We start from the raw sequence: 24,030 nt of genomic DNA, 5'->3' as shown, positions 1-24,030 counted from the left end.
GGGGTGTAATGGCTGCGATATAGATCATTGATAACCCTTATGAATGCTGAGCCCACTCTCGGTAAGTGTGTGACTTGACTTTTCACATTCTCTTATCGGTCCCACTGGGGAGATCGATAGTTCCTTACTCATGCCCTACTAATGCAAGGTTCTCTCGCTCTCACTCACTCTCACTCACTCACTCACTCACTCACTCACTCACTCACTCACTCACTCACTCACTCACACCTCCCGGCCTGTTTACAGGGGATAAGCTCCACCTCAGGGAAGAGAGCCATGCAAGCATGTCTACCTGCCTGGAATATCAATGGCAACCTATAAAATACTTCCTTTTCACTGTTAAGAAATGGCATGGGAGCAGGGACATTTGGAATACAATGGGAGACCATCTCCACAAATCTCATTGTTACAGGCACCTTTGCTTTCAACAGATAAAAGGTCTTTCTCTCGCTCTTTCTTTGTCTGTCTTTCTGTCCGTGGTGGCCAGAGTAATTCTCCCTGTAGAGGTGCTGTCAGGACCTGTGCTTTTTGACGTGGCTGGGTCAGTCTGTTTAAAATGCATTAGGCCTGGGTCGACAGGGCAGGGAGCATGGCTTCTCACTTCTGGGGGACAAAGACCCTTGAAATTGGTGACAGCAGAGGTGGATAAGGTGGCTGACCTGTGACCTTAGGTTTGCTGTGCTCCGTCAGAGGTGATGGAGTGTGTGTGTGTGTGTGTGTGTGTGTGTGTGTGTGTGTGTGTGTGTGTGTGTGTGTGTGTGTGTGTGTGTGTGTGTGTGTGTGTGTGTGTGTGTGTGTGTGGGCTGTTCCTGCCACTGAACACAGTATGATCAGAGAGACACTGAAATAGATTTTGGATTGCTTCAAATTCTCTTTTTTGAGGCAAGGTAGGCTAATACATGACTATTCAGTTCTGAACGATGTGACGTCCATCACTTCCTCATATTTAATGAGCCAAGCTATCGGAGCAGAATTAACAGCTCCCACTCCTCTCTCTCTCTCTCCCTCTGTCCCTGTCTACCATATCCTCGGTTTCACTCTCACTCTCTTTCTTTTGTCATCTCTGTCGCTGCTCCTCCACCCACTAGCTTAATTACCAGGCTTCATAGTCAGTTTGCCTGGCAAGGCCTGATTGCTCTGAGCACTGGAGCTGAGGGCGGAGAAGAAGGGGGAGAACGGAGGGGGGGCACGATAGTGGACTGCAAGATTGCCAACACACACGCACACAGGTCCAATGAAGCACTGAGCCAATTGGTTTGGGATAACAATGGGGAGAATCAGGAGCTAGATGGCAGATACACAGAGGTAACTCTCCATTGAACAGCTTAATATCGTTAAGACATAATGGACTGGTGAGCACCTGCTCTCAACACGCCGTCAGCTATCCCACTGAAGGTAGCGTTTTCATCCCGCTGACGCCAGGATCAGACAGGCAAACGGCGATAGAGGAGCCGAGGCCGTCTTTTTGAAGGCTCCCTCTCTCCTCAAGGTTCAAACTCATTGTCACCAATTTAAAAAAACGACACCTCAGAGCAACGCTTTTTCCTTTCACCATGTCTCCATTTGAGCACGCTCACATTACGGTGTGCCTTTGTTGATGGCGCTCTTGTTTAATCTCTCGATAAATACAATTGCATATTTAATTGGTCCTGTTATCTCTGTCAAAGTGACACCGGTGTATGTCTGTCTACAGCAGTGAGACATTGTCACTCAGTTCGGGGTCTTTGTATTCATTATACTAAGTCAGTGCACTTAAGGGATTTCACTGGCTCTGTGGCCCCTAGCTAATCAACAGGGATGTGATAATGGGTTAGGGAAAGCGGAATGTGGGGATTGGCTTAGGGATGGCTGGCCGTTCCGTACTGTACGGTGCAGGTCCTGAGGTTGCCCTGGCAACAGGAGGTTTGCTTTAGAAGGACAGTGGAACATCAATCAAATAAAGGCCCTGCCTTTTATAACAGATACGGAGGATAAATGCCACTAAAGCAATAGCTATCTTATTTGTGTGTGTGTGTGTGTGTGTGTGTGTGTGTGTGTGTGTGTGTGTGTGTGTGTGTGTGTGTGTGTGTGTGTGTGTGTGTGTGTGTGTGTGTGTGTGTGTGCGTGCGTGCGTGCGTGCGTGCGTGCGTGCGTGCGTGCGTGCGTGCGTGCGTGCGTGTGTGTGTGTGTGTGTCTGTGCCTGTTCGCATTACTGCGATGGATTTCTCATTATTCCGTCAGGAGAGTTTGTGTCTTTGTCTGCCTCTTAACTCAATATCATATGTATAATAGAATTGTCTTGCATAAACAGAGTTTGAATGATGACAAGGACCCGGAGCGCTCCTTCTCATGTTCTACCTGTCTCGTTCCCTCTCATTCTCTCTGTGTCTCTCTTTCACTCATTGCTAATCACTAAATGCTATTTTGATTTTCTTCTAACGCTTCCTGGTTAATTGATCAGGTAAACCAGAGACAACCATTGTGTGCCTGCTCTTGATAGCAAAAGATTCTAAATTGTTATGCCTGAATGGGGTGTATATGGTCCAAATTGACTTGCTGTTGGGTGGCTGGTTGCAGTATGTTAACTGTTGTTTTTGTGTTGAGATTTACCGTCGCTGCTGGCTGGTGTTTAAGAAGTCGTCCAGTAAAGGACCACGCAGACTGGAGAAGTACACTGATGAGAAGTCCGCTTACATCAGAGTCTGTCCTAAGGTATGAGTGCTGCATGATAAGTCACGTTTCAATTGGCAAATGTCAGTTTGAAGGAGGATATCTGTGTGCGGCGTGTATGGCATTACTGTGAGTGGGTGATACACATATACAGTGGGGCAAAAAAGTATTTGGTCAGCCACCAATTGTGCAAGTTCTCCCACTTAAAAAGATGAGAGAGGCCTGTAATTTTCATCATAGGTACACTTCAACTATGACAGACAAAATGAAAAAAATCCAGAAATCACATTGTAGGATTTTTAATGAATTTATTTGCAAATTATGGTGGAAAATAAGTATTTGGTCAATAACAAAAGTTTATCTCAATACTTTGTTATATACCCTTTGTTGGCAATGACAGAGGTCAAACGTTTTCTGTAAGTCTTCACAAGGTTTTCACACACTGTTGCTGGTATTTTGGCCCATTCCTCCATGCAGATCTCCTCTAGAGCAGTGAGGTTTTGGGGCTGTTGCTGGGCAACATGGACTTTCAACTCCCTCCAAAGATGTTCTATGGGGTTGAGATCTGGAGACTGGCTAGGCCACTCCAGGACCTTGAAATGCTTCTTACGAAGCCACTCCTTCGTTGCCCGGGCGGTGTGTTTGGGATCATTGTCATGCTGAAAGACCCAGCCACGTTTCATCTTCAATGCCCTTGCTGATGGAAGGTGGTCTTCACTCAAAATCTCACGATACATGGCCCCCTTCATTCTTTCCTTTACACGGATCAGTCGTCCTGGTCCCTTTGCAGAAAAACAGCCCCAAAGCATGATGTTTCCACCCCCATGCTTCACAGTAGGTATGGTGTTCTTTGGATGCAACTCGGCATTCTTTGTTCTCCAAACACGACGATTTGAGTTTTTACCAAAAAGTTATATTTTGGTTTCATCTGACCATATGACATTCTCCCAATCTTCTTCTGGATCATCCAAATGCTCTCTAGCAAACTTCAGATGGGCCTGGACATGTACTGGCTTAAGCAGGGGGGCACGTCTGGAACTGCAGGATTTGAGTCCCTGGCGGCGTAGTGTGTTACTGATGGTAGGCTTTGTTACTTTGGTCCCAGCTCTCTGCAGGTCATTCACTAGGTCCCCACGTGTGGTTTTGGGATTTTTGCTCACCGTTCTTGTGATCATTTTGACCCCACGGGGTGAGATCTTGCGTGGAGCCCCAGATCGAGGGAGATTATCAGTGGTCTTATATGTCTTCCATTTCCTAATAATTGCTCCCACAGTTGATTTCTTCAAACCAAGCTGCTTACCTATTGCAGATTCAGGTCTGTGAGAGCCAGAAATCTTGCTTGTTTGTAGGTGACCAAATACTTATTTTCCACCATAATTTGCAAATAAATTCATTAAAAATCCTACAATGTAAATTTCTGGATTTTTTTCCCTCATTTTGTCTGTCATAGTTGAAGTGTACCTATGATGAAAATTACAGGCCTCTTTCATCTTTTTAAGTGGGAGAACTTGCACAATTGGTGGCTGACTAAATACTTTTTTGCCCCACTGTGTGTGTGTGTGTGTGTGTGTGTGTGTGTGTGTGTGTGTGTGTGTGTGTGTGTGTGTGTGTGTGTGTCATTAGAAAGTCAGTCATTCAGTCCGTCTGTTCTCTGAGCCCCCTGTTTAGCTGCCGGGAGCAAACGTGCGTGTCTGAAAGGATCAACACACACACACACACACACACACACACACACACACACACACACACACACACACACACACACACACACACACACACACACACACACACACACACACACACACACACACACACAGAGGAGGCTGAAGGAGATGAGAGTAACACAGATCAAAGCCAGCCTCCCACTCCCAGCCAGAATCCAGGTCTCTCTGAAGTGTCTGGGCATAGGGTGACCACTACACCTGGCTTCAACACTCCCTCTTTCTCTCCTCTCCTTTCTCTCGGAAAACTGAATCCGGTCAACCGGCAGCACATCATACAGTATTTAGACAGCTTGTCTGACCCTTTCAACCTCTCTCCGTGTTTGTCTGATCTCTTGAACTTTCCTGTTGCCCAGGTGACCGAGATCAGCAATGTGAAGAATGTCACAAGGCTCCCAAGGGACACCAAGCGCCAGGCAGTAGCCATCGTCTTTACCGATGACACCTCGCGCATGTTCACCTGTGAATCAGGTGCTCCACACCACACCTACCTTATTGCAATAGATGTTTTCTCACAATCATCTCTGAAGTTTCCTGTTTTATGACATCTCTCTTTGCATCCCATTGGTCTAAACTTAGAGCTAGAAGCAGAGGAGTGGTTCAAAACCCTGTCAATCGAATGCCTGGGGACCCGCCTCAATGACATCAGTCTAGGAGAGCCAGACTTGCTGGCAGCAGGTGTTCAGTGTGAACATACAGGTGAGTGTCTGACCAGCACCATGGCACAGTCCTGCTCGACAATGCTTTATGGCTATTTTTGCATTCATTATTTCTTTGTTTGCTCAGAATGTTTGCATTTTCCTACGATGACAAACACCTCTGGATCATGAATCGTAGGCTACACACTTATCTCTCAGCCTCCCAGATCTGGGATACTACACTCCTTTTTCCCCCGCGCGGGCTTACCTGTTGCTGCTGACCAAGATAACCGAAGGCAACGAAGAAGAGGAAGTTATCACTATGCTTTCAACCATCTTAAAACACAACCAAATTCTAATGGAAATAAATTATTTTATCAAATTTATTTTACTAGGCAAGTCAGTTAAGAACAAATTCTTATTTTCAATGACGACCTAGGAACAGTGGGTTAACTGCTTGTTCAGGGGCAGAACGACAGATTTGTACCTTGTCAGCTCGGGGATTTGAACTTGCAACCTTTCGGTTACTAGTCCAACACTCTAACCACCAGGCTACCCTGCCGCCCCAAATGATGTCTGATTGTTGGTTCAGTTGTCATCTAAATGTGTTATCACTGAGCTTTCAACCATTTTTAAAAAAGCACAACAAAGTTAAAATGGGAATACAATGGCAGATATTTAGTATTTCTGCATCTTTAACGTGTTATCACTGTGCTTCATCCTACAGCACGACCAAATGACCTGAATTGCAGTAGAGAGGACATTAAAAGTACATGGTGCAAAGTGATCCACGCTGTTCGGTTTTCTGCGCAGATTATTACAGCAATGGTGATGATCTCTACAGATCTGCAGCCTCGCTGTCTTGAACATGACCCCTTTCTATGATGACATAAGAAGACATTTATAGTTACAGTATGCTAACCTCAAAATGTGGCTGTGGATGTGCTACTCGTTTTAAGGTTGAATAACTACTGTCACACAAGTTTGTAAAATAGCCTTACCTTTAGGCTATTTACTATATTACAAAAGTAATATTGAATTGTGTTTGGTTGACAACGCAAACGAATATCAACATTTTAAAGGATATCTAATGCTTCGTCTGAGCCACTGGCTTAATCCTCTTCTTTAATTTTTGCTTCAGTTAGAGGTGAATCCAACATATCATTTGTTAAAAGAGATTATGTATTGTGTTGGGTTGTCAACAAATTCCAGTTTGTCTATAAATTAATAATTCATATGTTGGATTCGCGTCATCTCAGCCAAGAATCAGAGTTAAAGAAGAGGACGAAATCAAATCAGGCTGTGTCTGATGTAGCGCACATAAAAATGATTTCCCCATGTACCCCCCCACCCCCCCTCCATTCATCGCATTTTCAACTCTGCTGATAGGTTTGCCAAAAACAATGTTGCCTTATAGGCTGTAACAAATGTGCCCACTCTGGTCTTGGTACTTTCTCTCCAGTTGCTCATGAAGGCATTTCCACTGCCATCTGTCGCATAATTCATTTTACAGACACGATAAAAGATTCCACCTTGTCTAGCGTATTTTGTTTTGTCGACATTTGGAAAGTTTACAGAAAAATGTGCTGTTTCCATCAGGCCTGTCATTAAATATTTTATCCGACATGTACTTTACTCACATTAAAAGATTGGATGGATAACCTGGTTGAAAAAAAAATTCCATGTCACAATGCACATCACAATACATTGACAAATTACATTGAAACAACATGGATTCAAGCAGTTTGTTCCCAGTGGGATGGTTTATGGACACTCGACTCTGCTATTTAACCAGACGGCTTTTCCATTTTCCGTATGGATCGAACGGCGGCTTCTGGTAACAGTAGGGAGAGGTGTACTCCTCCTCATCAACAATTCCTGGTGTACCGAAGTTGAAAACATCTTAAGCTCCTGTTCATCTGACCTGGAGTTTATGATGCTAAAATGTCAACCCCGCTATATGCTTAGAGAATTCACGCATGTTATTATCACAGCTGTGTACATACCGCCACAAGCGAACACCAAGGCGGCACTCAGCAAACTGTATATTAGCCAGAAAGAATCCTCACACCCCGAAGCAGTCTTTATTTTCATGGGGAATTCTAACCAAGCATGTGTGAAACTAATTCCTTCACTCTTCTGGGAATGCTTTCCACTAGATGTTGGAACATTGCTGCGAGGACTTGCTTCCATTCAGTCACAAGGGCATTTTGTGAAGTCGGGCACTGATGTTGGGCGATTAGGCCTGGCTAGCAGTCGGTTATACATTTCATCCCAAAGGTGTTTGATGGGGTTGAGGTCAGCGCCCTGTGCAGGCCAGTCAATTTCTGCAGCATTCAATGTCAGAAGAACAAACCCAGATGACCCGGTGGAGCACAATGTGTACAAGGGAAACACGTACGAGCTCAACATATCCATTAGGGACCCAAAATGACAATACAGACTCAAACTTGAATTGATGTTCAACAACTCAGGCTCACGACTCATGTGGCAAGGACTAGCGACTATCAAATACTAGAAAGGCAAATCCAGCTGAGTGGTGCCCACCAAAGCCTCCCTCCCGACAAGCTTAACACATTCTACGCTTTGAAGCAGACAATACTGAGCCATCCAGGAAGACTCTCGCTGCTCCAGACGGCAAGGTGATTTCGAGCTCTCCGAGGCTGACTTGAGTTTGAGAACTGTCAAAAGAGTGAATACTCACAAAACCGCGTCCTCAGAGTGTGTGCTGACCAGCTGGTGGGCATCTTCTCTGACATATTCCACCTGTATTCCCCACCTGCTTCAAGGAAACCACCATCATCCCAGTGCCAAAGAAAAACAAGGTGACATGCCTAATGACTATCAGCCCGTAGCTCTTACCCCGGTCATCATGAAGTGCTTCGAGTGGCTGGTCATGGCCCACATCAAGACCAGCATGCCAGACACACTGGACCCACTACAATCTGCCTACCGCTCCAACAGATCCACGGAAGAGGCCATCTACATTACTATTCACACGGCCGTAACACATCTGGACAAGAGGAAAACCTACGTGATAATTCTGTTCATTGACTACAGTTCAGCATTCAACACTATAGTCCCCTCAACTCGTCACCAAGCTCAGAGCACTGGTCTTGGTACACGAATTGCTCTGTTCACAACTACTAGGCACTCCAGTGGGTGGTGAAGACGGCTCAGAACATCACTGAGACCGTGCTCCCACCAATCCTGGACAATTACTCGAAACGGGACCTGCTCATTCTGAAGAAATTTGATCAGGAGGAGTATGGGGATCCAACGTTTGAGGGGGAGGTCCGAAACCCAGATTACCCTGATGTAGTGTGGGCTGTCAGGAGGGATAGCACATGCAGCTTCTACCAGCCCCCTCCTCCCACAGACATCGAGAGGATGAGGAACAATATGATCAAGGAGCAGAAGGTCTTTGCCCTCATCAAAGAGATTCTCATCTACATGGGGTTCATGTGGATGTTGCTCTTGGTGGCGTATGGTCAGCGGGACCCTAACGCTTACTTCCTGACTCAGCACATCTGGCAGCTTCAGCCAAGGGATCTCAGACAGCATGAGTCACAGAGATGCGTTCACCTGGGCAAATACCTCTCTGCTCAGCAACCTCTTTGGAGAGTTCCCAGGTTTCATCACAGATGGGAACTCCAAACTGGTTGGTAATGCCCGTCTTCGCCAGATGAGGGTGCAGAAGAACTCCTGTGGCATCGCCCGCTCCATGCACCAGGTTGTACCTGACTACCATGCTCCATACTCATGGGAGGTGGAGGACATGGGCCCCTATGGGCCAGGCTGGAACCGCTCTGCGAGTGAAAACATCTCAAAGACCCTCCGCAGCCCCTGGCAGTGCCAAACCCAGGCCCAACTCAGATCCCTACCCAGTAGTGTGGTCCTCCACAGGGGAGGGGGGGTTTGTGGTGGAGTGAGTTCTGTGAGTCACAGAACGCTAGCAGTAACCTTCAGTATCTGTTTGACAACACCTGGCTTGATATGTTCACCCGAGCAGTCTTTGTAGAGTTCACATTGTCACACTCGTGCTGAAGACCACAGCTTTAGAGCGTTCCAGTTTCACAGTGAGCTGCAGAGTGTCCGACTATACCAGCCTACCGGTGGACTCCACATCTTTGTCATGGCCTCTGAGGTCATCTATTTCCTCTTTATCCTCTACTACATGTATGTTCAGGGCAAGCTCATGAAGCAGCAGAAGTGGGCTTAATTCAAGACAAAGTGCAACCGCCTGGAGCTCGCCATCATCCTCCTGAGCTGGAGTACATTGTCTGGCTTCATTAAGAGGACCGTGTTAGGGAACCGGGACATGGAGTACTACCACAATCATAAAGACCAGTTTGCCAGTTTCCATGAGACAGCCACAGCAGATGTAGTGCTGGGGTATCTGATCGCATTCCTGGTGCTGCTGGCTACAGTGGCATCTGCTGAGGCTCAACCCCAAGCTACTCATGATCACAGCCGCACTGCAACGAGCCTGGACTGACATACGTAGTTATTACCATTATGTTCCTGGCCTATTCTATCACTTCTTATGTGATGTATGGCTGGAAGCTGTACTCTTATAGGACTCTCTTGGATGCTGCTCTGACCATGGTTAGCTTGTAACTGGGCATCTTCAACTATGACGAGGTTCTTGATTACAACCCGGTGTGTTCCTCATCGGATCCTGCATTATATTTATGACATTTGTGGTTCTGAACCTGTTCGTCTCAGTCATCCTGGTGTTGTTTACTCAAGAGAAAATACATCACAAGCCTTCAGAGGAGGAAGAGATAGTGGAGCTGATGCTGATGAAGCTCTGCAGCTTGTTTGGAATAAAAATTAAGAATGGCATGACTGCCTCAGCAACTAACAGAGGATTCTCCACTATATCCTCATAGATGATTAATTCTAAGTACTGGTGTACCACACTGTATGTATTCACAGGGAGCTGTCATTTTCAGTTCTGTTGCTTCATAGGAGCAGTGATGCATTTTGTTGACTTGTTGCCTCTAGCAGTTTAGTTGTATAATATATCATGCATAAATGAGGCTATTTGTGTTGTTTTGTGATCTAAAGCAAAGCTTTAAAAAGATGGAGGAAATAACTCCTTCTGTTACCTCACTTTTCTGTCACAAATACACATATGTTCGGTTACTATGATGACATGTAAGGAGACAACAATGAGGAGGAGAGCAGGATACAAAGATATTGCTAATACAACAACATTGGAATTACAGTTGAAGTCGGAAGTTTACATAAACCTTAGCCAAATACATTTAAACTCTGTTTTTCACAATACTTGACATTTAATCCTAGTAATAAAAAAAAATCCCCGTTTTAGGTCAGTTAGGATCACCACTTTTATTTTAAGAATGTGAAATGTCACGATAATAGTAGAGTGATTTATTTCAGCTTTTATTTCTTTCATCACATTCCCATTGGGTCAGAAGTTTACATGCACTCAATTAGTATTTGGTAGCATTGCCTTTAAATTGTTTAACCTGGGTCAAACGTTTCGGTTAGCCTTCCAAAAGCTTCCCACAATAAGTTGTCTGAATTTTGGCCCATTCCTCCTGACAGAGCTGGTGTAACTGAGTCAGGTTTGACCCATTTGTGACCAAGCTTTAATTTCTTGCCTGATGTCTTAAGATGTCGCTTCAATATATCCACATAATTCTCCTCACTCATGATGCCATCTATTTTGTGAAGTGCACCAGTCCCTCCTGCAGCAAAGCATCCCCACAACATGATGCTGCCACCCCCGTGCATCACGGTTGGCATGGTATTCTTCGGCTTGCAAGCCTCCCCCTTTTCCTCCAAACATAACAATGGTCATTATGGCCAAACAGTTCTATTTTTGTTTCATCAGACCAGAGGACATTTTTCCAGATCTGTGCCTCAACATAATCCTGTCTCAGAGCTCGACAGACAATTCATTCGACCTCATGGCTTGGTTTTTGCTCTGACATGCACTGTAAACTGTGGGACCTTATATTGACAGATGTGTGCCTTTCCAAATCATGTCCAGTCAATTGAATTTACCACAGGTGGACTCCAATCAAGTTGTAGAAACATCTCATGCATGATCAATAGAAACAGGATGCACTTTGAGCTAAATTTCAAGTCTCATAGCAAAGGGTCTGAATACTTATGTAAATAAGGTATTGCAGTTCTTTAGTTTGAAAACATTTACAAACATTTCTAAAAACCTGTTTTCTCTTGGTCATTATGGGGTATTGTGGGTAGATTGATGAGTAATCTCTGTAACCTAACAAAATGTGGAAAAAGTCAAGGGGTCTGAATACTTTGCGAAGGCACTGTATACTGTATATATAAACTCAGCAAAAAAAGAAACGACCCTGTCTTTCAAAGATATTTCGTAAAAATCCAAATAACTTCACAGATCTTCATTGTAAAGAGTTTAAACACTGTTTCCCATGCTTGTTCAATGAACCATAAACAATGAATTAACATGCACCTGTGGAACGGTCGTTAAGACACTAATAGCTTACAGACGGTAGGTAATTAAGGTCACAGTTATGAAAACTTAGGACACTAAAGAGGCCATTCTACTGACTCTGAAAAACAGCTGATCATCCTCGCAGTGGCAGACCACGTGTAACAACACCTGCACAGGATCGGTACATCCGAACATCACATCTGTGGGGCAGGTACAGAATGGCAACAACATCTGCCCATCAGTGCTCACTGTCCGCAATAGGCTGAGAGAGGTGAGGGCTTGTAGGCCTGCAGGTCCTCACCAGACATCACGGCAAAAATGTCGCCTATGGGCACAAACCCACAGTCGCTGGACCAGACAAGACTGGCAAAAAGTGCTCTTCACTGACGATTCGTAGTTTTGTCTCACCAGGAGGCGGTGGTCGGATTTGCTTTTATCGTCGAAGGAATGAGCGTTACACCGAGGCCTGCACTCTGGAGCCGGATTTGAAGGTGGAGGGTCCCTCATGGTCTGGGGCGGTGTGTCACACATCATCGGACTGAGCTTGTTGTCATTGCAGACAATCTCAGCGCTGTGAGTTACAGGGAAGACATCCTCCTCCCTCATGTGGTACCCTTCCTGCAGGCTCATCCTGACATGACCCTCTAGCATGACAATGCCACCAGCCATACTGCTCATTCTGAGCATGATTTCCTGCAAGACAGGAATGTCAGTGTTCTGCCATGGCCAGCCGGAGAGCTCGGATCACGTCTGGGACCTGCTGGATCGGAGGGTGAGGGCTAGGGCCATTCCCCCCAGAAATGTCCGGGAACTTGCAGGTGCCTTGGTGGAAGAGTGGGGTAACATCTCACAGCAAGAACTGGCAAATCTGGTGCAGTCCATGAGGAGCAGATGCACTGCAGTACTTAATACAGCTGGTGGCCACACCAGATACTGACTGTTTTTTTTTTAAATTTGACCACCCTTTTGTTCAGGGACACATTATTCCATTTCTGTTAGTCACATGTCTTGTTCAGTTTATGTCTCATTTGTTGAATCTTGTTATGTTCATACAAATATTTACACATGTTAAGTTTGCTGAAAAACAAAAGCAGTTGACAGTCAGAGGACGTTTCTTTTTTTGCTGAGTTTATATTTTTCAAACTCACCCCACACATGAGCTGTTCACTTCTTTACCGTTGGAACAAGGGGTCTGATACCAACAGTTTCTATCTACAAGCCATCAGAATGCTGAACACTTAAACTGGACTGACCACCTGCACTGACTTTTTACACACACATACACACACATTCATGCTACACACACACAACACAGCTGCTGCTACCAGTCTCTTATTATTATTGCTAAATGGATCATCACTTCAACTCTCTGTGATGCTTTGTGGATACGGGTCCTGGCTTTCTACGAGTCACTTTATAATATGTGGTATGTCATGCTGAACTAAGACTATTAATATCCCTTCCTGTCTCCCTGTCAGAGCGTTTCAATGTGTTCCTACTGCCCTGTCCTAACCTGGACATCTATGGGGAGTGTATGATGCAGATCACCCATGAGAATATCTACCTGTGGGACATCCACAACCCTCGCACCAAACTGGTCACCTGGCCTCTCTGCTCCCTGCGCCGCTACGGACGAGATGCCACGCGCTTCACCTTCGAGGCTGGACGGTGAGGGAGACACCCATTGAGGGAGGGAGGGAGGGAGGGAGAGGTATGGAGAGTGAGGAATGGGGAGAAGAATGCAAAAGCTGCAGAAAAGCAGGACTGTGTAACCAGTTGCCTGTGCCTAGCCCATAGATCACTTGATGAAACACGCATACGGACCACACACACTCATGCTTGCACATGCGTGCACACCACACACACACACACACACACACACACACACACACACACACACACACACACACACACACACACACACACACACACACACACACACACAGTCAGACAGACAGGTGCCCTGCCCAGGAGAGCCTCATAAAGAGATTGATTGAATAGATTAGAGGAAAATCAATGGTGAGCGAGGCGTTCTTATCTCCTCCTGTGCTTTGATAAACTTGAAAAGAAAGGATTCGGTCCACTTGCAGGGTGCCCCCCAAAGGACAAAGATAAGAGTGTACTGCCAGTAGGGAGAACGTAGTCCCACACTGCACCCTTGTGGTGGTTAGAATGCAGTATGATTGGCTGTCAATAGCTGGAGAACAATTTGTGGTAAATACAGTGTGCCTGCAAAAGGACTGTTTAAAAAACATATCTACATATGGTGAATTGTCGATATGACCTATATTATGGCCTGTATACACATGCATGTTGTACTGAGCAGTGTGTGTTGGTGTGTTCCAGGATGTGTGACAGTGGAGAAGGCCTGTACACATTCCAGACGCGGGAGGGAGAACAGATCTACCAGAGAGTCCACTCCTCCACCCTGGCCATCGCTGAGCAGCACAAGAGAGTTCTGATGGAGATGGAGAAGAACAGCAGAGTAAGGCACAGTTACACACACACACACACACACACACACACACACACACACACACACACACACACACACACACACACACACACACACACACACACACAAAGTATTCTCTCTGGTGGTTATATAATACTGTGTTTTTTATCATTTTTTCTCTCTCAGTTGTCTAAAGGTTCTGAGACGGGCTCCTACCCCTGTACACCCACGGCCATCCTGCCCCGCAGTGCCTTTTGGCACCATATCACTGGCACTCAGGGGGGCATGGACCCAGCCCATGGTAAACCACAGCCTAGACTACAATCTCAACCACACAGCACTGGGGCTAGAGTGGGAACATTGGTCTGAATATGAACATGGGGTCTGGAGTTTAACGAATCATACAGAAGCTTATAGAGTAGGCTGCACCTGTAGACATGACTTTTTCTCGTCTGTCTCTTGTGTCCTGTCCTGTCCTGTAGGTGACATGTTTGGTGGTTCTCAGACTGGCGCTGATGCAGACCTGCTCTCCACCCGACTGCCCTCAGAGCCACGCCACTCTACCATGCCCCTGGCACACAGCCAACACTCCCCCGTCCGCTACCCCACCTACCCCAGCCAGTGATCCCAGGGGTGCATTGCAGACCCCTAGCCTCCTCCACCACAACCCTACTCTGTACCCGAACACTCCTCCCATTCTCCTTTCTCTGCAGCGCTCACCTCGACTCCAAGCCCCCTCATCTACCCTCCAGCCAATCAGGTTGGGGTGGGGTCATAGGACCTACCCTAAAGCTGGTAGCTCTGTGAAGCAGGACGTGACAGCGCCTCTAGTCTTCTCTTCAAATGCTGGTTACCTGAAGGAACTTCAACCTCCAGAATCCCTCACTGTGGGGTCAAAGTGCATTGTGTGAGCCGGCAGTGGCATGTTGCCTCTTAGTGAGCTGACATTGTGGCATGGTGCATCGCTCTCTACTCTGCTGTGGGCATGGAGGAGGAACAGAGGAGGATGGGTGTGAGCTGTAAGGATGTGATTTAGTGGGTGTCCTCTCTTCTAACCCCTGTGAAATCATGTTTTTTTCTGGCGGGTTTCACCTCAACCCCCTTCGCGAAAGACCTCTACTTGTACCTCATGCCAGCTCTTAGCAAAGTTCAATGTTACGGGCTCAGGACGTCCCCATATAGCTCTTATTGGGGGTCAGAACAGAAGGACCCCTTCCTACCATCCAGCTCCAGCATGATAATGATTGTGGCGCTAGCTCCAACCCATAACCTCAATCTGACAGACGCGTATGTAAGACAACAGTTTCCTCCCAAGAACTGGCCTTGGCTTCCAAGTCTGTGTGTGTGTGGGTGGAAGAGAGACTGTCCCTGGACTACCATCCAAACAAACACCTGGTCTAATTCCACAGAGAAACAATGGACCACTTACTTGTCTTTCATCTTTCTTTCTTTAAAAAAAAAAAACTTGTAGCAGACATAGCTGACTTTGCCTTGTATTCTGTTCTGTCTGATAAAGAAAATAGACATAGATTTTTCTGGGAGGATAGAGAGAGGCGAGGGAGGGAGGGAGGGCCACATGCCTCTGAAGTCATGACTTCGTTTGTTGTTTTCTCTTGGTTTCCTGCCATTGGGTTGTGAAGACATCCAAGGCTGTTCATAATGGTAGTGGAACCCTGTCCTCTGTGTGTGTACTGCATGAATGGAATACACAGTTACTGACATATGGCCACTTTAAAACCAATGTTAAGAGAGAATTTAGACATGGTAAATAATTAACTAGATTTAAAAATGTAAATGTCACAAAGATGTAGCCACTCCCTCGAACCTCATCATTGTTGTGGAGGTCCACGGTCTGAGGGAGACACCACGGACTGTGTCATAGTGTGGCTCCTCATTGAGTTTCCTGTCAGGCACAAGAGTATAATGAACTAGTGAAGTTGTGATAATCATTATTAATGTCCCGTGTTTGTAGTTTCACAGACTTTCTGGTGTGTGGGGTGGGTTACCGCCTGACCAAAATGGCTCTTGACATGTTTGCACTTGAAGATAACATTTTTTTTTAAATGTGTTTTGATAAATCAGGAGGCATTGCTCTTAATTTGGGTCATGTGAGGGATAAGCACAGATCTAGGGCGGGTCCATATGTTACCTGCCTCAGAGGACCCTCACATGGAGTCCTTTTATTTTAGGGCTGTAGCCTAGATACTGCTGGTGGGTTAGTTAGTAGATGACTTGCACAAAGAGAGAAAAACATGTATTTATAGCTGGGAGTACAGTATAAAACCTGCCCTCTACAGAGTTCTTACATAAGATTGGGTTTACAACTAATAATACTAATTATTTAAACCCATCTCAACATTGGCGTATTTGATTGACTATGAACTAAGATTTTCCAACTGTGTATTTATTTGTGACACTTGGATATAACCCAGCAAATGCACCCTGTAGTGAGATATATATATATATATACACACACACACACACACACACACACACACACACACACACACACACACACGTTTTAATGACTTCAACGTAAGTGTATGTAAACTTCCGACAATATACAGTTGAAGTTGGAAGTTTACATACACTTAGGTTGGAGTAATTAAAACTCGTTTTTCAACCACTCCACAAATTTATTGTAAACAAACTATAGTTTTGGCAAGTCGGTTAGGACATCTACTTTGTGCATGACACAAGTAATTTTTCCAACAATTGTTTACAGACAAATTATTTAACTTATAATTCACTGTATTAAAATTCCAGTGGATCAGAAGTTTACATACACTAAGTTGACTGTGCCTTTTAAACAGCTTGGAAAATTCCAGAAAAGGATGTCATGGCTTTAGAAGCTTCTGATAGGCTAAATGACATTTGAGTTAATTGGAGTTGTACCTTTGAATGTGTTTCAAGGCCTGCCTTCAAACTCAGTGCCTTTTTGCTTGACATCATAGAAAAGTCTAAAGAAATCAGCCAAGACCCCAGAAAAAAAACTGTAGACCTCCACAAGTCTGGTTCATCCTTGGGAGCAATTTTCAAATGATTGAAGGTACCACTATTGTACAAACAATATTACGCAAGTATAAACACCATGGGAGCACGCAGCCGTCATACCGCTCAGGAAGGAGACGCATTCTGTCTCCTAGAGATGAATGTACTTTGGTGCGAAAAGTGCAAATCAATCCCAGAACAACAGCAAAGGACCCTGTGAAGATGCTGGAGGAAACAGGTACAAAAGTATCTATATCCACAGTAAAATGAGTCCTATATTAACATAACCTGAAAGGCCGCTCAGCAAGGAAGAAGCCACTGCTCCAAAACCGCCATAAAAAAAGCCAGACTGGTTTGCAACTGCACATGGGGACAAAGATTGTACTTTCTGGTGAAATGTCCTCTGGTCTGATGAAACAATAATATAACTATTTGGCCATAATGACCATCGTTATGTTTGGAGGAAAAAGGGGGAGGCTTGCAAGCCGAAGAACACCATGCCAACCGTGAAGCCCGGGGGTGGCAGCAACATGTTGTGAGGGTGCTTTGCTGCAGGAGGGACTGGTGCACTTCACAAAATAGATGGCATCATGAGGCAGGAAAATTGTGGATATATTGAAGCAACATCTCAAGACATCAGGCAGGAAGTTAAAGCTTGGTCGCAAATGGGTCTTCCAAATGGACAATCACCCCAAGCATACTTCCAAAGTTGTGGCAAAATGGCTTACAGACAACAAAGTCAAGGTATTTGAGTGGCCATCACAAATCCCTGACCTCAATCCCATAGAATATTTGTGGGCAGAACTGAAAAAGCGTGTGTGAGCAAGGAGGCCTACAAACCTGACTCAGTTACACCAGCTCTGTCAGGAGGAAAGGGCCAAAATTCACCCAACTTACTGTGGGAAGCTTGTGGACGGCTACCCGAAACGTTTGACCCAAGTTAAACAATTTAAAGGCAATGCTACCAAATACTAATTTGAGTGTATGTAAACTTCTGACCCACTGGGAATGTGATGAAATAAATACATCTCTCTACTATTATTCTGACATTTCACATTCTTAAAATAAAGTGGTGATCCTAACTGACCAAACACAGGGAATTTTTACTAGGATTATATGTCAGGAATTGTGAAAAACTGAGTTTAATGGTATTTGGCTAAGGTGTATGTAAACTTCCGACTTCATATATATATATATATATATATATATATATATATCACACACACAGTATATCACCACTGTTCAAGTTATTGTACATGAAGCTTATAAAATGAGGTAATTTTCGAATCTCATTGACAAGGATGTTTTGGTAGGGACATTGTGTAATGCTATTTATTTGAGTTGGCCAGAGTGGGACAGTCTGTCTAAGGCTACTTATTAAATGCTGGAATCCAATAAAACACACATTTACACTTTCAGTATTATTTATCTCCTGTTAACATAAAGGGCTAAGCTTTTTGTTGAACATTAATCTTTACCCTATGTATTGTGTGACTGTATACATACATGAGTTGTTGTTGCTGCCCTCTTGGGCTCTTGTATATACAGTACAACTATTTATTTCACATCATGTAGTCTCTAGATGTGTGTGTGAGAGCGTGTGATGTGTATGTTCTGTGACAGGGATTATTTGGGGGACGTTTCTTTGAAATGCATGCACTCAACACATTTTTATACTGTGTAACGATGGCAAGATTGAAATGTTGGTGGACTTGTTTGTCCAGCTATGTGGGTGAAGATTTTCAGAGACGATTACTCGGCACAGGGAAATAAAGATCAAAGATTCACCTGATCATGGGGTCATCTAAGTGATTTTACTGATTGGATGAAAGAGAGATGTTACCGTGGGGATGATGTATGGAGGGGAAGGATTTGATACAATTCTCCTTAGAACTCCTTTAGACTTCGTGTATGTTTCCATCATCTTTCTCTTGGTTCTCTTTTTTTGTTGTCGCCATCTGGTGAAAACCCACTCTCCAAAACAGAAGTGTTTCAGGAAATTGAAAAGATGATCATATTTTCCCATGAACAAACATAAAATTATGACATTTCCAGAGGATTCATTTGTTCTAGAGTCATGAAATGTTCAGAGTACATTGAGGTGAGTTAGTGCTTTCAATAAAAAATATATATTTTTAAATTGGGCAAAACATTTAGTTTGGTTTTCATCAGACAGCAAGTGACATCATAGAAAGTGCTTGTACAGTTTTTTTCATAACAATTCTATGGGCCAAATCCCTCCTGGATAAGAATTGCAATAGGACTGGATATCTCATGATGGATTCAACATTTTTTTTTGTGGTGGTGAAAATATTGTTTTATTACAATGTTTGTAAATCATTTCACAGACACGTTGGATCACTCCTTAGTTTTGTGGTTGACACTGGGTTGTTTCCACAGAAATCCCAACGTGCATGTTATTTAGCATCAATACCACGATGTAGCAGGAACACAGATGCAAACTTAACCTCACATGTCACATACAATTCACTTGCACGTTTGTATATTTAACAATACTTTAACTACATTTTACAACTGCTAGTGGACTAGATTGTGGGCCAAGCCAACTGTCTACAAATAATCAATTTCACCAGGATTTTTGAGAAATATAAAACATATTTTGCTATCTTTGTTTGCCAGTTGTCCAGCACAGTCTTGTTAGGTTTAGGAACCTACTTCGGCTGGTGAGGAATGACTTGGACAAGCTGAGGGACCCTAATTTCAAACATGTTCCTCCTCCATGTTAATAAATCGGCTAAATGTGTGTTCAGAAAGTTTAAGAGTTGAATTATTCAAAGCACGTTTCAGACATTCAGACATTTATTTCAGACATTCACCACCATGTGTGATTCCTCAGTCAAACCTTTCACAGCATCGGAGCACTTAAAAGACGGCCACCCGCAGAAGGGAGACAGGCTGTCCTCTATACAAGCCATTACATTACATACAGTCACATTGAGCAACTCTTCATGTCAAATTATTGGTATATATTCATTGTACTATTCCTGGTATCTCTTTAGTTTTGTTTGCACCTAATGGAGAACTTCTAAACCCAACTTCCTCTCCTCTCCAAAAAGAAAGGAGGACCAAGGCACTCTTCATATAATTCATTAAAATGCTTTAATTTGTTTGCATGTTCAATGGAAACAAAGTTTAAAACCCCCTTTCCATCGGGGTTTCTCCCAGCTAGGGCCTTGTTACTTTTCTCTGAGAGCTTTAACCTTCTCATCAATCTGGAATTTACAGCCCCACACAGTCCCTATAAAATTGGGAATAGTGCTTAAATTGATCATGAAATTAAAACATTATTACAATAAATTGTTATCCGTCTCGTAACATACTTAGCTCTGTCTCTGTGCATTTCCTTTGGGTGAGGCACGTGGTGGGATTTTGGGAGGCCACACTAAACAGGCAATTTAGGACTATAGTATTGTGTGGGCTCAGCGCCTAGGACCCTGATGTAGGTCAGCTATGAGCATGTCGCCATTGAAACCCCTGTTGCATGAATTCCTTTAACAAAATGCCATGTGTGTCCTGTAATGTTTGTGTTATTAACATTTTGCAGTTTTTCAAATAAAAAATAATAAAAAAATACACTGTAAAGAATGGTTGTGACTTATCCTGCCTCATCACATTATCATTTCAATGTAGGCTTATCACCTTTCGCATATTGAAATCTATATTTTTTTAAAAACCAAAGCTAAATGGGCATTTCAATAATAAAACAAAAATAACTGGGGAAAAAATGCTAAACCGAAAGTGCTAAAAATAGAATAAAAAATAAAAAGTAAATTAAATATATATAACATATTATATTATGAGCACACTTATGTTTAGATTCCATCAGATCACGCGTTAACCAGTGATAGCCGACACAGAGCTGGTGTTTTGGCTGTGTCAGAGGTAAGTTAGAGAGTGAGCGGCTACTTGTGTGGTCATCGTCACGAAGCCACAGCTGTCCTACTCGTGTTAGAAGTTCAGAACGTGAAAGTGTAGGCTATACAGAAATAATGACATTCAAATTGAAAACCATCAAACAAAATAATACAGATTTATATCAGCCTAACGGAGATGTAAGCCTAGATTACACATTCCAGTGTTCGAAAATGTAAGGCTGCATGATATTATTATTAATGCGACATCCAATGGCAATGTCCGCCAGGAGCTGTGTGATGATTTGACATCTCCAATGCAGTTACACCTCCGACATTGCCTAAATAAAAATAAAACTGCTCTGCAGTTGTCAGAACTGATTGAATCTATCCCTAAACACATGTTTTTAGTGTTGTATAGCAGCTGGATGCATCTCGTTTGAACAGCTTCAGTGGTTACCATGGGGATAGATGCCTATTCTGGCCAGTTCAGGCCCTATAGCATAGAAACAGGAAGAGGCCTAAAAAAAGCAGTTGTGACTCCATGGAAGTGACTTTTTGTAGCAGGTTAGGAGAGTATTTTAGCTAGCCCTAACCCAGTGGTTCCCAAACGTCTAATAGTCCCTTACTACTTCAAACATTCAACCTCCAGCTGCGTACCCCCTCTAAGCACCAGGGTCAACGCACTAGTGCTAGAAAGCACAAATGTTGTTTTTTTGCCATCATTGTAAGCCTGCCACATACACACTATACGATACATTTATTAAACATAAGAATGAGTGTGAGTTTTTGTCACAACCCGGCTCGTGGTTAGTGACAAAGAGTTCTAGTAGGACCAGGGCACACATACTAATATAATAATAATCCAGAATTTTGCTCTTTATTTAATCATCTTTCATATAAAACCTTATTTGTTCATCGGAAATTGTGAATAACTCACCACCGGTTAATGAGAAGGGTGTGCTTGAAAGGATGCACATAACTCTGCAGTGTTTGGGTTGTATTGGAGAGAGGCTCAGTCTTAAATCATTTCCCACACACAGTCTGCCTGTATTCAGTTGTCATGCTAGTGAGGGCCGAGAATCCACTCTCACATAGGTATGTGGTTGCAAAGGGCATCAGTGTCTTAACAATGCGATTTGCCAAGGCAGGATACTCTCCCAATTCAGAAATCTGGCAGTGGCTTCTGATTAAATTTTCACAGAACCGCTTGTTACAATTTCGATGAGGCTCTCTTGTTCAGGTATTGTTAAGTGGACTGGAGGCAGGGCATGAAAGGGATAACGAATCTAGTTGTTTGAGTCATCCGTCTCGGGAAAGTACCTGCATAATTGTGCACCTAACTCACTCAAGAGCTTCACTATATCACATTTGACATTGTCCGTAAGCTTGAGTTCATTTGCACACAAAATAAACATACAATGATGGAAAAACCTGTGTGTTGTCCTTGTGAATGCAGACAGAGAAGAGCTCCAATCTCTTAGTCATAGCCTCAATTTTGTCCCTCACATTGAATATAGTTGCAGAGAGTCCCTGTAATCCTAGATTCAGATCATTCAGGCGAGATGCAAGCGGTCATCATGCAAGCGGTCAGACAAGTGAAAATTATGGTCAGTAAAGAAAACTTTAAGCTCGTCTCTCAATTCAAAAAATTGCGTCAATACTTTGCCCCTTGATAACCAGCGCACTTCTGTATGTTGTAAAAGCGTTACATGGTCGCTGCCCATATCATTGCATAGTGCAGAAAATACATGAGAGTTCAGAGGCCTTGCTTTAACAAAGTTAACCATTTTCACTGTAGTGTCCAAAACGTATTTCAAGCTGTCAGGCATTCCCTTGTCAGCAAGAGCCTCTCAGTTGATGCTGCAGTGTACCAACTGCTTGCACGCGCATTACCACTCCACTATCTCTCCCTGTCATGGCTTTTGCGCCATCAGTACAGATACCAACACATATTGACCACCAAAGTCCATTTGATGTCACAAAGCTGTCCAGTACTTTAAAATATCCTCTACTGTTGTCCTGGTTTCCAGTGGTTTTCAGAAGAGGATGTCTTCCTTAATTGAACCCCATAAACGTAACAGACATATAGAAGGAGCTGTGCCAGGCCAGAAATGTCTGTTGACTCATCCAGCTGTAAAGTGTAGAATTCACTGGCTTGAAAGCGAAGCAGTAATTGTTTCAAAACATCTCCTGCCACGTCACTGATGCGTCGTGAAACAGTGTTGTTTGATGAAAACATTGTCTGTATAGTTTTTTGGGCCTTTTCCCCAGCATTGTTCTAGCCATATCCGCGGCAGCAGGAAGAATGAAGTCCTCCACAATAGTATAGGGCTTGCCTGTCCTAGCCACTCGGTAGCTCACCATATAAGACGCTTCTAGCCACTTCTTATTAATGGTATCTTGCGTTTATACATGTCCTACTACTCGAAAGTCGTCTTAATTCCCGCTCAAAAAACTACCTTGACTTATTTTTCAAATTGGCATGTTTTGTTTCTAAATGTCTGCGCAAGAGTGAAGGTTTCATCGAGTTGTGAGATAGTACTTTTGCACATATAACACACTGTGGCTGAGGAAAGGCACTACTCCCAATATAAGTGAACCCCAAATCATTGTAGTTCTCATCATATTTGCGCCTCTTCGATGGTCCAACGTCCCTGTCTGTTGTTCGGTGTTTTCCCGGGTAAGGGGGCACTAGCTCTTCGGCTGCATCAGATTCACAACAACAAATGTAGAATTACTCATGCTAGCTTTGTATGTGCTAGTGGAAGCAGACCAACTTGTCGTCGTCGTTGTGGCCCCCCAATGGTGGAACAAACTCCCTCACGACGCCAGGACAGCGGAGTCAATCACCACCTTCCGGAGACACCTGAAACCCCACCTCTTTAAGGAATACCTAGGATAGGATAAAGTAATCCTTCTCACCCCCTCCCATTAAAAGATTTAGATGCACTATTGTAAAGTGGCTGTTCCACTGGATGTCATAAGGTGAATGCACCAATTTGTAAGTCGCTCTGGATAAGAGCGTCTGCTAAATGACTTAAATGTAAATGTAAATGTCGACAGGTGCAGGTGTAGTACTCCTGGTAGTAGCAGTACTACCAGTAGAGCTGGTATGTGTCTCTATGGACGTGGGCTGTACTTTTTTTATAACCATTTATCCATTTTCGAGTAAACGGAATGAGCAGCAGCTACGTTTGGCTACATACGGACCGTTAGTGGAATTCCCGCGAGAGAGTAACAGTTA

At 43.9% G+C, this 24,030-nt stretch overlaps 1 protein-coding gene across 1 annotated transcript in view; it reads left to right on the top strand.

Moving 5' to 3' along the window:
• Window positions 1-18,703, top strand: part of LOC118362275 (docking protein 4-like) — a 63,273-nt gene extending 44,570 nt beyond the window's left edge. The window contains exons 3-9 of the mRNA XM_052480450.1: window positions 2,584-2,691; window positions 4,727-4,841; window positions 4,950-5,069; window positions 12,944-13,133; window positions 13,812-13,950; window positions 14,107-14,221; window positions 14,403-18,703. Coding sequence (XP_052336410.1) covers window positions 2,584-2,691; window positions 4,727-4,841; window positions 4,950-5,069; window positions 12,944-13,133; window positions 13,812-13,950; window positions 14,107-14,221; window positions 14,403-14,545 — 930 coding nt within the window. The 3' untranslated portion in view covers window positions 14,546-18,703. The remainder of the gene's footprint in view (window positions 1-2,583; window positions 2,692-4,726; window positions 4,842-4,949; window positions 5,070-12,943; window positions 13,134-13,811; window positions 13,951-14,106; window positions 14,222-14,402) is intronic.
• The last annotated feature ends 5,327 nt before the right edge of the window (window positions 18,704-24,030 follow it).

This window comes from Oncorhynchus keta, chromosome 2 (assembly GCF_023373465.1).
Source record: "Oncorhynchus keta strain PuntledgeMale-10-30-2019 chromosome 2, Oket_V2, whole genome shotgun sequence".
Taxonomy (NCBI): Eukaryota; Metazoa; Chordata; class Actinopteri; order Salmoniformes; family Salmonidae; genus Oncorhynchus; species Oncorhynchus keta.
Note: the sequence above shows the minus strand (reverse complement) of the source record. Positions and strands in the feature narration are given on the sequence as shown.